The 15,188-nt window shown below is 38.2% G+C and overlaps 1 protein-coding gene across 1 annotated transcript; it reads right to left on the reverse strand.

Annotated features, from left to right (window-relative positions):
• Positions 1–3,127: 3,127 nt before the first annotated feature.
• pyya (peptide YYa) lies at positions 3,128–14,945 on the reverse strand. Its single transcript, XM_084744067.1, has 4 exons — positions 14,825–14,945; positions 10,665–10,852; positions 3,644–3,724; positions 3,128–3,541 (listed from the first exon to the last, which is right to left on the reverse strand). Exons 2-4 carry the CDS (start codon positions 10,850–10,852, stop codon positions 3,517–3,519), a joined length of 294 nt encoding a protein of 97 aa, XP_084600193.1. The 5' UTR covers positions 14,825–14,945; the 3' UTR covers positions 3,128–3,516.
• Between the last annotated feature and the right edge of the window lie 243 nt (positions 14,946–15,188).

The following is a 15,188-nucleotide window of genomic DNA, read 5'->3' on the forward strand; positions in this document are numbered from 1 at the left end:
ATCAGAGAAATGCACATGGCTTCCGGGTAAATTTCAGACTAATACCCTCTGGTCAAACGTGTATTATGTTTAAATGCAAAACGAAGGTTAAACTATTTTTTTGTTTTTGTCGTGACATAAAATAAGAATGACCGAATCTTTGTGGTATACGCTATGAAGTAAGTGGGACTTTAACGTTTAACGATCAAACTTTATTTTGAAGGCAGATTCAATACATTTCCTGTTAAATCCTACATATTTCTGGGACCTTGACAGTCATCGATGCGGTGCTTTTTATTATAGGAGTATTAAAGGGCCAATGCAATGTTTTTGTTTTTTGTGGTTTCTAGAGCTGCAGCGATTAATCTATTAATCTATTATTAAATTACTATTTTGATTAGCAATTAATTACTTTGAGAAAATGAAAAAAGTCAAAATTCTCTGATTTCAGGATTTCATTCTTAAATGTGAATTGATTGAAACAAGACATTTTAGGACGTCAGGCTTTGAGAAACACTGACAACATGTTTACGCCATTTTAGAACAAATTACTGTTAACTGATTAATTATAAAAATCATCTTTGATTACTTGACCATAAAAAAATAATCTTAAATTGCAGCCCTAGGGCCCTATCTGACAGTAGAAAGCGCAATGTGCAGTGGATTTGATTTATTCAAGGTGTGTCCAAATTAATTCACTCATTAATTCACTGGCGAGTTCAGGTCGAACATGCAAAAATCCAATCAGAAAATCAGCTCTCATCACCTTTAAGAAGCAAGTGCGCCAGGAGCGCAAACGGTGGCAGCATGCCTGCGGATTTACCAGGAGGCCAGGCTGTGACAGAAGCGCAGACCCTTTTCTCTCTCGAGGTCAAATATAATGTCTTGTTCTATGTTATAGATCATCATTGTTTAATCCTTGTTTTTATGGATCCCAATAAACACACAGACACAAACACTCCAGCTGCTCCCGCTGTCATACTGACTGACTGACTTTATAATTATTATAAATTGATCTCCATATATTGCGCACTCTCGCGTTTTAACATCTCGAACCAGGATATCTGTCTCCTCACTATAAAAATCTTCTCTCTTTGTTTTCTCCTGGTAAATCTGCCGTAATGCTGACACCATTGCACTCTTTGCGCACCTGCGTCTTAAAGATGATGAGAGCTGACTTTCTGATTGATTTATGGCATGTTTGGACTAAACTCTCTGATTAATTACCGGTAATAAAGGCACCTGGGCACAGGTGAAAGATGTATCCCTGTACGCTGATGGCGCAAGGGGCGGGACAGGGCAGGATACCCCTGCGTCCCTGGGGCAAGGCGGCAAAGGTGGATTTCGACACGGCTTGGACTTTAGACAAACGTAAGACAGGGCCCTTTGAGTGAGTCACAAAAAGCCCTGTGCTAAAATAAAAGTCCAACATTTTATTTTGTACCCTGTACCCATGCAGCTGTAGTTGAAGGGATGCTGTAGAAAACGTAGGTTTAGCACAATGAAAACAGTGCAACAGCAGCATGCAGTGGAGAAATCTGAGTATTACTCCTGAATTGAGTTGGATGGCGTGTCAAGCTGTGTTTTGATGTAGTGAACACTGACGGGTTACTTCATATTATCATGTAACAAGGGGTTTATTTTCTATCTGTGCCATAATTATGGACCAAATAACTAACTGATTAATTGAGAGAGCAGTTAATGGATTAAATCGATACTGAAAATAATTATTATTATTGATGGATTAACTGATGATGAAAATAATTGTAGCCCTAAATGCATTATATTAGGTTAAACAATATTATTATATATTTTTTTTTATCGAAGTAGTCCAAAAAAAAAAAAAAAAAAAAAAAAAAAAAAGTAATCAAGTTACATTACTTTAATATTATGGATTATGTTACTCACTAGTTAATCATCAGAAAAAAGTAAGTCTCAGCTATGAGGTTGTCAGCGTCTGTCTCACACTAGTGAGATGCTAATGTTGGTGTCTCTGGTTTCTCATTAGCCCCAGTGTCTTTCTCTTCCTCCCTGAAGACACTAAACGTACTGGAACTGATCTCTCCATCAGCCTCTGCTTTAACAGTCTGTCCTGACCCTAAACAACCCCCACAGTTTTTCCTCTGTGCTCTGGAAGAACAGTCCCTCTTTTCTTTTATGTGCTGGAAAATAACCCAGCAGATGTTCCTGGAAATCCAACCCACTGTAAAATCCAGGTTAGATGCCCGCAGAGACTGCCAGTTCCTCCAGTGATAACCATGAACCTCAGATCTAATGCGTAATATAGAGGAGTGACATTTACTTTCTTGCTCTGTAAAGCCATGTCCCATCATGCTAAAAGAATGTAGCTTCAGGCTAACAGTGGCTAACATTAGCTTTTGGAGGGAGAAAGTCATGATGTCACTTCCATGACTTCTGGGTTTGTAGTCTTTCTAACTACGCATCTTCACAGTCTGATACGTCAACAATTTTACAACTGCGACTTTCTTGAGTTGAAAAATTATCTTTTTAACTGACAAACATCATATCTGTGATTTGTGGCACAATTCAAATGGGATCAAAATATAATTTGCATCTTGCCATTGACTACAATTCATATTTTTTTCAAAGTTAGCTCCTATGGTGGTCCATCAGAAGGGGCATGACTTTGGCACTCTGTAGTTCAGGTTCACTAGCTCACATGATTACATGACTGGGTAAATTATGTTTGTTTTTGTTTTTTTATGCATATGCATATCTTTGCTAATAATTTGTTGGTTCATGTCAATGTACTATTTATTTTCAGACAGAATTTCACACAAAATGTAATTTTGGAAAAAAAAAAGCAAAAACTCACCTATGCAGTAACTCTGATGACCCCCTAGGGGCTGCAGACCCCCTGTTGACGACCACTGCATTAGACCATCAATTGTGTACTAATTCAACACTTCAACCATTAGCTGAGTGACACAGACAGGGTATGGAGATAAATAATAATAACATGTAATATAATAGATTCTAGTCTAAAAATTGCTGTGTTGGTCATCAGCTGATATTAAAGTGTGGCATGCTGTGATAATGATCCACTATCCAGAGAGGTAAGATGACTCTACTCTATACTTAAATTCCCCCCAAAAAACATTCTGATTCATCAACAAATTTTAATCACACGGAAAAGTTTTTATTAATTTATTCTGATGTTACCTTTTACAGTAGCAACAGTAAAACAAGAACTTCCTCTAAACAGTATTGGACAGTAGAGGGACATTAATGCTCACGCACACACACACAGACACAGTTCCACCTTCTGATTAGTAGCTCTGATCTCATATATATATATTTTATTTCAATAACAAATTATGTACAATTTTGTTGTAATGAGAGAGATGTGAGACAGTGACAAGAGAGACAGAGAGAGCTTGTGTTCCGGTCAGTGATGGTCATCCATTGGGGTCGGGTTCAGTGGTCAGAGGTGAGAGGCACATGTCGGCCCCTCCAGGTGCATTGTGGGACGCAGCCGGAGGGAATGCCTGATGAGAAGGGAGAGGGGCGGCGGAGTCACCACACGTAGGAGTCGTCGTATCTGTGGAGGAACACGAGGAAGAGTGTGTCAATTCATTAACATTGGTCTTTGTTAATTACAGGTCACATGACTTCTTCAGCGTATGTGTGTGAGCGTCGTCACCTTGATCTCTGGTCTCTGTTGTTGTCGCCACCGAACAGCAGCTCTGCAACCACGTCCTCCTGAGCTGAACGCTTCCCATACCTGGGAGAGAGATATGAGAGCGGGTTTTAGCCATGCTAGCAGTACATTTGCCAACCATTGAATGGATCGCCATGAAATTTCGCACAGTTGCCCATGAATCATCAACATCAATCTCACTAATGTTTTGATCCCTTGGTTTTTCATCTGGCGCCACCATTTTCACTTGTCCAGTGAAATATCTCAACATCTGTGAGATGGATTGGTGCAAAATCTTGGACATTCATGGCAGGGCTGTTTCTTGCCTTGGGGTTGCATAGGGCCCCCAAAGCCACCAGGGGGCCCCCAAACAGCATGATGTAGTGATGATCTGTGTTCAGTTACAAATACACAATTCAGTGTCCCTACTGTTATTCAAAGCAAGACTATAACTGTCCAGAGATCAGCAGGGAAGCTTTATTTTGTTCCTTACATTTAAGATAATAATTTTAATGAAAATGCAGCATCTGTTTCATTATGACAGATATTATAATACAGGCTTTGTAAACCTGCAGTAAGTTTTCATGTTTTTCTTTAAGTAGGGGGCCCCGGTGATTGCTGGGGTCAACTGGAAAATTGTGATTTTAATTTGAGAGAAGAGGGATGTTGTTGACAGATCTAGCCTTCCTAGGGCCCCCCAAAAAACATTTCACATAGGGTCACTAAAAAGCTAGAAACAGCCCTGATTCATGGTTCCCACAGCAGTGGTTCTCAAACTTTTTACATCATGTCCCACTTCAGAAAATATTGGGCTCTCCAAGTACAATGTGACCGACGTTAAGTAAAGTCGCATCGGCCGACCCTCTTCAGCTATAGACAGTTCACACAGGAGGCAGCTTTATTCATATTACGAAGATCATTTATTGTTGACTGTTGTCTGCCACAGACACACTGCCTTCATAGTAAAGTAGTGGTTTGCTGCCATCACAGTTTAACTCATAACTCATCATGGATGACGTATGTGTGCTACATGCATGAACATGACTATGCAGCCATAATTATGAAGATGCAGCTGTCTGATATTGAAACCCTGGCACCCTTGTAGCTCACTTAGTAGAGCACCCCATGTACTGACTCCAGCTCGTGGCTTCCTGCATGTCATCTCCTGAACTTCAGCTGTCCTATCACAATACAGGCATAAAAAACTGTTTCTGTAGCAGGCTGTAAACATGTTTATTTCTGCTGTAAATTTGGACAGTTTAATGTGGGGATCTATGGAGATCGACTTGCCATTTGAGTTTTTAGAACTTCCATGTTGGCTCTCAGTTACATGTCATCATAATCCCATTTTAAACAATATCTTCCAAACACTAAATCATTTTAAAATTCTGTAATGATTCATTTCCATGCGCTGTAAATGTATATGAGTTTGCACTTTCAAAAAAATTGGGGACTCACCAGAGACAAATTCAAAAAAAGAGAGACTTTAAGATATCTCACTGATATGGGTCAAAATACTGTATCCTACATTTCCCACAATGCAATAAGATACCACCTTTTTATTAGATCTTCCCTGTCTGGTAAATGCCATCATCTCAACCTCACACCTCCAGCTTGTAACGCAAGTTTTCTTACAGGCAGAGCAGGACCCCAGAGGAAAATGTAGTTTCTCATAATCGTCTTTTCTTTGTCTTACGAGAAATAAGTGAGATTCATATTTTTGAGCTGACTGAAGTCTTAAAAAACAAAAGAAAAGCAAAAGAAAAGAGATCTTTTGCTGAGCTCAGAAGTGTCTCTGAGGTTTCTCCTTGATGACTGTATGGAGCAACAAGACGTATTTGACCACTGAGACAAATTTAAGATCTCATTTAAGAGCAAGCAAGTTTTCTTTCAGATCTCATTGTTATCTCAAGAGCTGACTATTTCAGGCACATGTAAGATCAGTGACAAACAAAAGGCAAAACAAAAAAAGACTTTAAGATCAGTTGGGCTCAAATTAGTCTCAGGCTGAGACGAGACAAAGGTCATTTCTCAGGAGCCGAATTTAACAAGTATGAGAAAATGGTCAAAGACTCATAATGATCTTAAATTGAACTAATTGGAAGACTTAAGCTAGATGAAGACAAGTTCTTATTTTGAAGTTGTAAAATCACTTGAGTTCCTTTATAAATAAATAGGTCTCCCTGTCTCATAGAGGACACCACTATCCTCTGTAAAATCTGTAGTAGTGGTCGTGGTAGCTCACAGTTTTACATATTTTGAGACATTCAAATGACAGACAAATGTGTCTTCTTGTCTCTCTTTGTCCACTGTCCTGTGTCCTCTTATGTCAGTCTGCCTGCCTTTCAATATATTGGTTGACTTCCCCTCACTTTGTTTCTAACAGTTTAATTTCACAGTCAGATTCAGACTATGCGTGGAAGTGTGTGTGTGTGTTTAAATGTTGGTGTGTGTAAGAGGGTGTCATTTCCCCGGTCTGGATGAGTCTTACGATTCTCTTGATAAGAAAACCAGGGCTCCAAGAGCGCCGCAAATGTAAAACCACAGAGCCGTTTAACACAAAGTTTACTCGGTAATGTGTGCGTGTTAATGCGTGTGTACGCGCGTGAGATGGCGCTATTCGACACAACCCCTGCAGCGCGACCTGCGGTTCCTCTGTTTTCCCATCAACCACCTGTTCCACCTCCCCCTATGACCCCAGCACCCAATCTTATGCTTCGTTACACATGCGAGGAGGCGTGTGTGTGTGTGTGTATGTGGCTCGCGCCATAGGAAAGCAATTGAGCAGCTCACACGCTCCATCTCAGCTGCCGCACAGTGCGTCACATCAGGAAGTAAAATGTTTTCCCCTCTGATAATGGCCGCCTGTACCCATATATCACCCTGAGTCTCCCTGGTCGGTCCTACTCTTATTCTCTTATTATCTGTCTGCCTATCTTTGACTACTTTGTCTTTTCATGTCTTCTACTGTCTGATTATGCTTCTCTTTTGCTGTCTCTATCCAGCAGTCAGTTCGCCTGTCCTTGTTTTTCTGTTTTTCCATTCTTAAAATATAACCCCTTTGTTTTCCTCCTCTATTACCATTACACCACAGTCATAAAACTAAGCATCCTTGTTTAAAGTCTTTGTGAAAGACAAAGGGAATTTTTCTTCTGAAAACATTATAAATGTTAGAAAATAGTTGTGGAAACACTGAGTAGTAGTAGTGAGTTATGGAGTTTGACCAGTAAACTGTTGTTCATCATTTCTGTATCCAGGATTTCTTTGTGTAAACCTGAAATATGGCTCGGTGACGTGCCAGAGCCATGGTCCCCTACACACTATATAAGCCCCACGGATGCTGGGATCATGTTTCTAAGTTCCTTCAATTTTTCAACCATGAAAACAGGTGGGAAAAAAAGTTTGTCAGGATCATTTTTCATTTTTTTGGCTAAAAATGTATCTTAATTAGTGCCAAAAATCAGCAGCATGAGAGAGACATGACAGTAATGTCATCTAAGTAGCTAGCCCATCCTCTTGTGGCTGAAATGAGTATTACAACACTTTGAAAAATCATCCTGCAAAAAAGTTTGACCTGACAAAACCTTTTTTCACCTCTCCTGATCTAAATAGTTCTTTTTCTTTTTAAAACAGTTCAGATCACACTTTGAAAATGAATATTTTTTTCATTTGCCTTTGAGTAGTAACAGTAACAGGTACTATAAAAATTCTAAAAAGTCTAAAATATTTTGAATTATTTGGATTTTTCATTATTAGCTGTTTAAACAGGAGCTGTTTTTCAGCTATTTTTCTCTCAGTTTCGAGTGGTACTTTTAAGAAATTTCTTCTGAAAATCAAAAACTTAAAAACGGTACTTCCTGGAGAGATTCATAAGAAATTATTAGGAACTAGAAAGGCTACATTTTCTTAAGAGGATTAATGCGTTCTCACTTACACTGACAATTAAAGGAACAAATATTGTAAAAAGTGATAAAATTCTTATCGTTTGCATGTGGGAAGCAGTTGAAGTTAAAGCACTGAAAAGTGCCTTTTGAAGTGTAACACTCGAGCCACACTGCCTGCGTCTGTGCGCGGCGGCTGCCTCGTTGGACCGGCGCTCACGCCTTTTGTGCCCACACAGACAGTGTTTCTGCTGCAGGGCTGCTGCTCCCAGTCTTATCGTTCTGCATTGAGTTGGCAGAAGTGTTTAGGTGTCTTAGGTGTTTAGGTTTAGTGAGGTGTAGGTAGGAAGCAGTGTGGTTTTTTTCCCCTTCTCGTTCAAAAAGCGGGAGAAGGAAGGAGAGAGAAAAAAGAAGAGAGCGCGCACCAGTAAAATACTGCCCTTCAGCTGACTTTTTCATGTCTATGATATATATTACAGATGGCTGAATGACGGGTGTCATGTTGTTGGAATAATGTTGATATGACTGTCAATAGATCATGTTTCTAAGGAAGACTTCCCAGATTTGGTTTGGAGAAAATAGGTGAGACTCTGAATTTCTGGGTGAAGCCTGGCTGCAGCTGCATGTGAACTGCACTGCTCATGTGAGCTGTGTTGCTGCTCTAACCTGTTTATATGGGCGCCAAAATAAAACACGTCCCTCCACGCACACGTGCTGCTAAAGACCTCAGTACATTTGTCCTGTTATTCAGTGCTATGAGCTGCCATACAGAGTTATGCATCAAAGGCACCTGACAGCCCTGATCCATCAATTTTCTCTGGAGCGCGCAGCCATCACATTCCCCAGCATTTTATTTGATACGCCAAAACCTTCGTACAGCCATGAGTCCTCATATGTCTTCATCTGCAGTTGACAATGTAATGTGAAAACTTTTAACTTGAAACAAATTGACTTTCTATGGCTTTAAGAGTCTTCTTTAAAGCAAGTATCTAAATATCAATGACCTATTTGGCTTTCATGAATAAGAAGAGACGAGCCAGACTACTTCAAATCAAAAAATATTCCTTCTGACAATTCCATACCGACGTTTATACCTGAGAGCAGCAGACCTCGGCTCAGGCCCCGCTAACTGAATTTGGGATTCTTTCTTGGGTCCATCTGTGCCGATTATTGCTCTGGTCCCGTTGATTTGGAGGCCTGGAGGTTTTGGAGAGTGGACGGTAATCTAATCTACTGAGCTCCCATGTGCGGGCGAAGGGTTCGGGGGTGTGGAGGAGGGGCGAGCACACTGCACATCAGCTCCCGGCTTATGTATAAGCGGGAAACTGATACAACTACTCGCTATAATGACCTGAATAAAGCAAAATGAAATGTGGACTAAAGGAGCAAAAAGATAAAACTAACTCAGTTCAGCTACTGTTACACCTTCAAGGGTTTCACACCTGAAAATCAGTTTAATATTTTGTTTTTATCCTTAGGAATAAACTTAGGGACTGTGTAAAAATTATTATGGCAAGAGGGCTGAACTGAAAGGGCAAAGTGTTGTCATCTTTCTTTTGGATAAAGGGAGGGTAGTCTTGAGTTTTTAGGTGGAAAAAGGCAGGGGAAAGACTTAAATTTTTCTCACTCCAAATTTATATTATTATATTTCTTACTTCCCTTGCCCCTGTCAGATTGGTCAGCCAGCCTAAAAATATTCCTGTGGGTCATAAAAATAAAAGTTGTTCAATGAAAATGTTGTCATTCGTTTGAGAAACGTTTGATTGTGCTTGAAAGTGAAAGATGAAAAGACATTTTTTCAAGTTGTTGAAAAGACAATTATTTAAGGATGTCTGTCTCTGTCTGTTACTAGTTGAATGCGAGTGGAGAAAAGTCTTTGTTGAAAAGACACAGCCCAGATTTCAACATATAATTAAACATCTGTTTTTGTCCAATATTTGAGCCAAATCGACCAGAGAAAAGACTGTCCAAACTTCAGCATCTGTTTTTGGGTGAAATAAAGGCCAGATTTAGCCTAAATGACAATGTTGAAATGACGTTGGGTGTTTGGTGGGCTTATGTTTCACACTATCAAATTGTAGGTAACCCTGTAGCTTCATTTCTTATTGTCATTTGTTCTTGTCACCCAGGAGACAAAGGTTTGTGTCCTATGTGAAACCAATAGTCAACTTTACATAAGCTGTGTTACCTATGTATGTTAAGTTACATAATAACATACTTTTTTCACCCAAATCATGATCTTTTCCTAAAACTAACCAGGTAGTTTCTGAGCCTTTGTTTTTAAAATCTACCCAGATGTTGCATATTTAACTGATGCTAGAGGTGTACCTGCATATGGCCACTTACCAAGCTGCCAAATTTCACAAGTAGAGAGTGCAAACATCTTGATATTTGCCATGAATCAGATTTTTTTTACACACTTGTTGTTGTGTGCTGGGGATGCACCTGAATCCAAATACGTAATTCAGGAAAGTACGACTAATATGATGGAAACAGATATTTCATCTATGTAAGTTCTTTACAAGTTGCTCAGTATTATTCGATAAAAGTCAGCTCCATGATCACTTTGATTATTCCTTTCTACTAAAGGATATTTATATATACTTGAATATCTTTACTGTAGAGTTTCTATTTCCAGTGTAAAACAGTATATTTTTATTTCTAAAAGTTTTTTCTCAGTATCTCTCTGTTAGAGGGGAGGTAATAGTGGGCTTCAGACAGCTCATGAACCTTGGTTTAATTAAAGCTAAAAGGAGAGACAGACAGAAATGAAAAGTACAGCATTAAGATGTGAAAATATATATTATATAATGCTAAATCAAAATGATGCTTTATGGGCACAACAGTTGCATTGCCAGTGAAGGTTAGAAAATACAACATTTGTCTGATTTAACATGACTTTTGGTTTAAACCACACCCACTTTTGGTCTTCTATCCAAATACAGATACAGAGGCAGACAGTTTTGTTGGTTGAACAGATACAGATGCAAATAATGTTGTCTCATCATCGTCATGCTGGACATTTCCTCCCGTTTTTATGAGCTAACTGGGCCAAAACTACAGAAATAAGATGCATATGTATAGTGTATGTACCACAAATGTAATGCATATGTATTGTATGTACTGTACATGTGTGTACATACCTCTGCCTGGTGATCAGATTGATGTAGTGTCTCAGGGCGGTGTAGTACTTGGCCAGCTCTTCAGGTGGGGCGTCTTCACCAGGGTTCTCAGGTTTGGGGGGGTAGGCATCCGCCAGCGTTCCCAGACACACCAGCACACACAGCACGACGGCCACCAGCACCGTCCATGGCTTCAGCATCACGGCCATCTGTGACAGGGCAGAGGGTCCACAGTTTTGGATTAACCCCAATACAATAATCAGGATGACCAGTTTGGATTTCTTTCTCATTTTGATTGTGGTAACTGCAGTGTGCAATAGAAAGTCTTATTGTATCATTAGTCAAAACAATGAAAAAGTTGAAATTAATGATGTTTTGCTCCGAAAATCAACAACTAAAAGAAAATATCACCTCCTATGACAGCTGTTGGATTGAATTAATCCCATGACAACTTAAAAATTTCAGAATGAAGTCGAGTGATGGCAACACAAGGGCTGATAAAGACATTTCTCTCTCTTTTCTAATTAGAAAAATGTTTGGGGCAAATCAAAACTCTCCCGAGGGACATGTGGTGGAAGAACTGTCATTTGTTTTCCTAGAAAACGTCTGCTGGGGCACAATTGGCTGACGAGTAAAGAGGTGTGTGAAGCAGCTACACAAGTCAATATGTATCATGTAAAGAAAAAAAAAAAAAAGCCTCTTCAGGCTATAGATTGACTTATTGTCAGACTCCCCTGGCTCAGTGCTGTTTACTTCCTGAGGAAGATGAGGAAAATGGATCGACTCTAGTGGAGACAGCTAATTTCACACATCATCAGGGAGGCTGCGGGTGTGATGGTTATTATGAATTTGACATAATTTATGGAAGTATGCTGCACAGATGTGTTAATAATACTCGTGTACACTGTTGCAGCAGCTTAATTTCCATCCTGGTGTATTATGAATGCAGTTAATTAAACTTAAAATTTCTAGAACTGATTTTCAGAAACCTTTAGAACTTATAAACAGGAGTTCTTGTAACTTAACTTGAGTTCAGTCAACTCACTAAATTAAGGTTCCAAAGAAACATGATCAGCATATTAGCAGAGTTCCCAGCATGCATTGTTTGAGACTTAAAACTCCCGAGACGCTTATTTTCTATAGTTTGAAGAAAACTTGCTGTGTGTTTGTAATGTTCATCAGTGTGACTGATACGTTTTTGGTTTAACTCAGTATCTTAAGATTATTGAACATGTTTTCTCAACTGAAGTTTATTTGACCAAAAAGAAAAAAGTTTATTTGTTTTCAATCATTACAAAATCTGCTCCAATTTGACTTTTCAAATTCAGTCAACTGAAAATTTTAGGGCAGCTGGGTCAACAACAAATACTTCATTTTTACAGTTTCTTTTATGCAAGCTTTAAGGATATTATGATTATTGTTAATATTAATATTCATATATTAACATTTTGTTATTCAGACTACTACTACTACTAATAATAATAAGAATAACAATAATGTTCAGGAATGATATATTCAAGCATAAGTTTTCTCTCCAGCCAAATCTATTACACTACTCAGCAAACAACCTGCTCATGTTTGATATAGTATAAACTTTGATTTTATGGTTTTAATGATTTCATTTCTAATTTTTTTCTACATATTTATATCTTTATCTCACAGAACATATGTAATATTTTGCATATCTTTTTTATTGTATTTTCCACATTTTTCTTAAGGTTGTACTCATTTATTTTTGTAACTCAGTGTGTGTACTACTGTACGGTACTGTTTTGTATTGTATTATGTTTTGTATTGTAATGTTGTACTTTACAGTACTATTCATTTTGTGTTATGATTACAGCTGTGAGAAGCCTATCCCCCAGGCTAAATTTCCTCTGAGCAACAATGAAGTGCATCTTAAAAAAAAAAAAAAAACTAAAATAGAATCTCATGATGACTGGACTGCCTGCTCTGGTTGCGAAAAGACAATATTAAAAGTGCATACAAACAGAGATAAAATAAAAGCGTCCCACCTAATTTACTTTCCTGAAAGCTGCTATGTTCCATGGATAACTTGGCTGGATGTGTTGTTGTCAAAGGCATCAAACTTAATATAATCCAATTTCATCTGATATAGTGTGATGACTACAATAGAAAGCAAATGATTATTTCATTTAATTAATTAAATGGAATGTGACAAGTGAATTAATGTTATATTACTTAAACGTTATTATTACTAAATATACAGTTGCGATGCCCACCTGCATAACAGGCTGTGTAGCATATCTTGCATTATCTTAACGCACTTTACTGCAACATGCTTCAACCCCGCAGCAAAGTTCAATATTGTTAACCTGCGGTGCTTTAAACGGTGCCAGAGAACCGGGGTTTCTACCGGTTCTCCTGATCGCTGCTCTATCACCGGTAAAACAGCCTAAAACTACCGCAATAATTAGACCCTGGCACGTGGTTTTTGCCTACTTGGCCAGGAAAATCACACTGATTATCTCATGAATGTGTAAGTGGATAAGTGGATTGATTTCCTGCTTCTGTTTGAAGCTGTAATAAAACACAGCTGCAGGTGTTAAAGGCTTCACAGATGAAGTGGAATAATGAGCAACAGGTCTGGCCTTCTGTCTGCTCTAATGCGCCCTGACAATCACTCATTCTTCTGTACAGAGCTGCTCCAGGTTCACACAAGGAGTTACTCGCATTCTCTTGCTGATTTGACCGCTCCCTTTGATAGAAATCGACTGTATGTGTCTGCAGCAATGTAATGCCAATATATATATTTTTTTAAAAATGCTAAAATGTTTGCCATGTGTCGGCAGCTGTGGTTTGGATTTGGTGCTGTCCGTGGTGCTGAACGCGCTGCCAGCATCACCTCATCTTTTAGGCTCCTTCAGCTGGATGTAAGTGCACAAAAACACCACCTCACATCTCTGAACCGACCAACTGAAACTCCTTACACCTGTTAAATCGTTTTCACGTATCGATGATTTCCTTTTCTTCCTTTTTTCTTGTTTTTTTTTTAATTTTTTTTTTGTATCTTAGCTGAAGCTTACTTAAATTTTAAATCGCAAAGTGAGTATTCTTACAAGTCACCAAAGCTAAAGAATATAAAAGCAGCTGGCTGAATAAAAGATATCGACCTAACAACAAGTCTTTAATTAAAGGGAAAAATGCTGGCAAAAGTTTAAAATCGTTCAGCATGTATTTCCCAGTACAGAAAACCAGGGTTAATATTTTTTTTATGGTATGTGCAATGTCATTTATAGCTCATTATATCTGTTAGATCGTTGTCATGTGTCAGTGATTTATATTCCTTTTTAGCTTTCTTAAATTTTAAATCGCAAAGACAGAATCCAAACAAGTCAGTAAGAAAAACTGAAAAGTGCAATATCTTAAACCAACCGTCAGAAAAATCTGAAAGAAAAGAGCTTTTCAGAATCGATGAAAAAGAGAAAAAACAGTTATAAAGTGATTAAGTTTATGTGCAAAAGCTGAAGAATATAAAAGCAAAAGCCTGTACAAAAAAATTCAACCTAGCAACAAGGCTTTTATTTTGAAAAAAATACCCTCAGTTCAAAAATGTCTTCGATCTGCACCAACCTGTTGTGACAATTGGCTGAAATTCACTTTAACTTCTTTTTAAGACCCAAGCCAGGGTAAAAAAAAATATATGTACATATATATATATATATATATATATATATATATATATATATATATATATATATATATATATATATGGTATCAAAAACAATTTTTATAATATTTATAGCTCCTTATATCTGTTAAATCATTGATTTACATCTTTTTTAAAACTTACTTACATTTTAAATAGCAAAGAGAGCATCCTACAAATCATTAATGATTCTTATCTTAAAACAGTCGTCTGAAAATGAGCAAAAGTTTAAGAAAACAAAAGCAAGCAACGAGGCTTTTATTCTACAAAAAGATAATCTCAAAAATTGACAGTTGTCTTCTCTTCTATCTGCATGTATGTCTCAGTACAAAAAGCTGTTGCGATAATTGGTTTAAATTCAATTTAACTTCCATTTAAGACTCAAAATACAGCAGATCACAGATATCTGTGGCAATTAAAACATTTCATTGGTATTAAAAGCGCATTTCTCATTCCTGTGAAAATGTAAAAAAAAAAATGGCAAAGGAATAAAAGAAGCGTGAAGACTTACTTTGAGAAGACTTTGGAGGTAACAGGTAGAAGTGTGAGCCACAGGTGGTTTGTCTGTTTGTTTTCTTCTCTCCCGTTCTTTCAGTCTTTACTCTGCGGGTCGCTGCACCTTGGAATCAAACTCCGACAGAGGTGATTTATATAGTTTAGCAGCAACGGAGGAGGGAGGGGTTACACACACACACACACACACACACACACACACACACTGTGTGTGTGTGTGTGTGTGTGTGTGTGTGTGTGTGTGTGAAGTAAAAAGGGTGGGTGAACAACGGGCCGAATGCGTCAGATGGTGATGATGATGGAGACATTACTAACGCGCCGGTCACGCAGACAGTCTCGTTGTGTTTTTGATGAGGAGTTAA

This window comes from Lutjanus erythropterus, chromosome 19 (assembly GCF_056507025.1).
Source record: "Lutjanus erythropterus isolate fLutEry1 chromosome 19, fLutEry1.hap2, whole genome shotgun sequence".
NCBI classification, from domain to species: Eukaryota; Metazoa; Chordata; class Actinopteri; order Lutjaniformes; family Lutjanidae; genus Lutjanus; species Lutjanus erythropterus.

Excerpts from the sequence above, each read along its gene's own strand:
- pyya (XM_084744067.1), bottom strand. The coding sequence starts at position 10,852 with ATGGCCGTGATGCTGAAGCCATGGACGGTGCTGGTGGCCGTCGTGCTG. Across the intron at positions 3,725-10,664 it reads AATCTGATCACCAGGCAGAG|GTATGGGAAGCGTTCAGCTC; the intron begins GTATGTACACAC and ends TCTCTCTCCCAG. Across the intron at positions 3,542-3,643 it reads AACAGAGACCAGAGATCAAG|ATACGACGACTCCTACGTGT; the intron begins GTGACGACGCTC and ends GTTCCTCCACAG.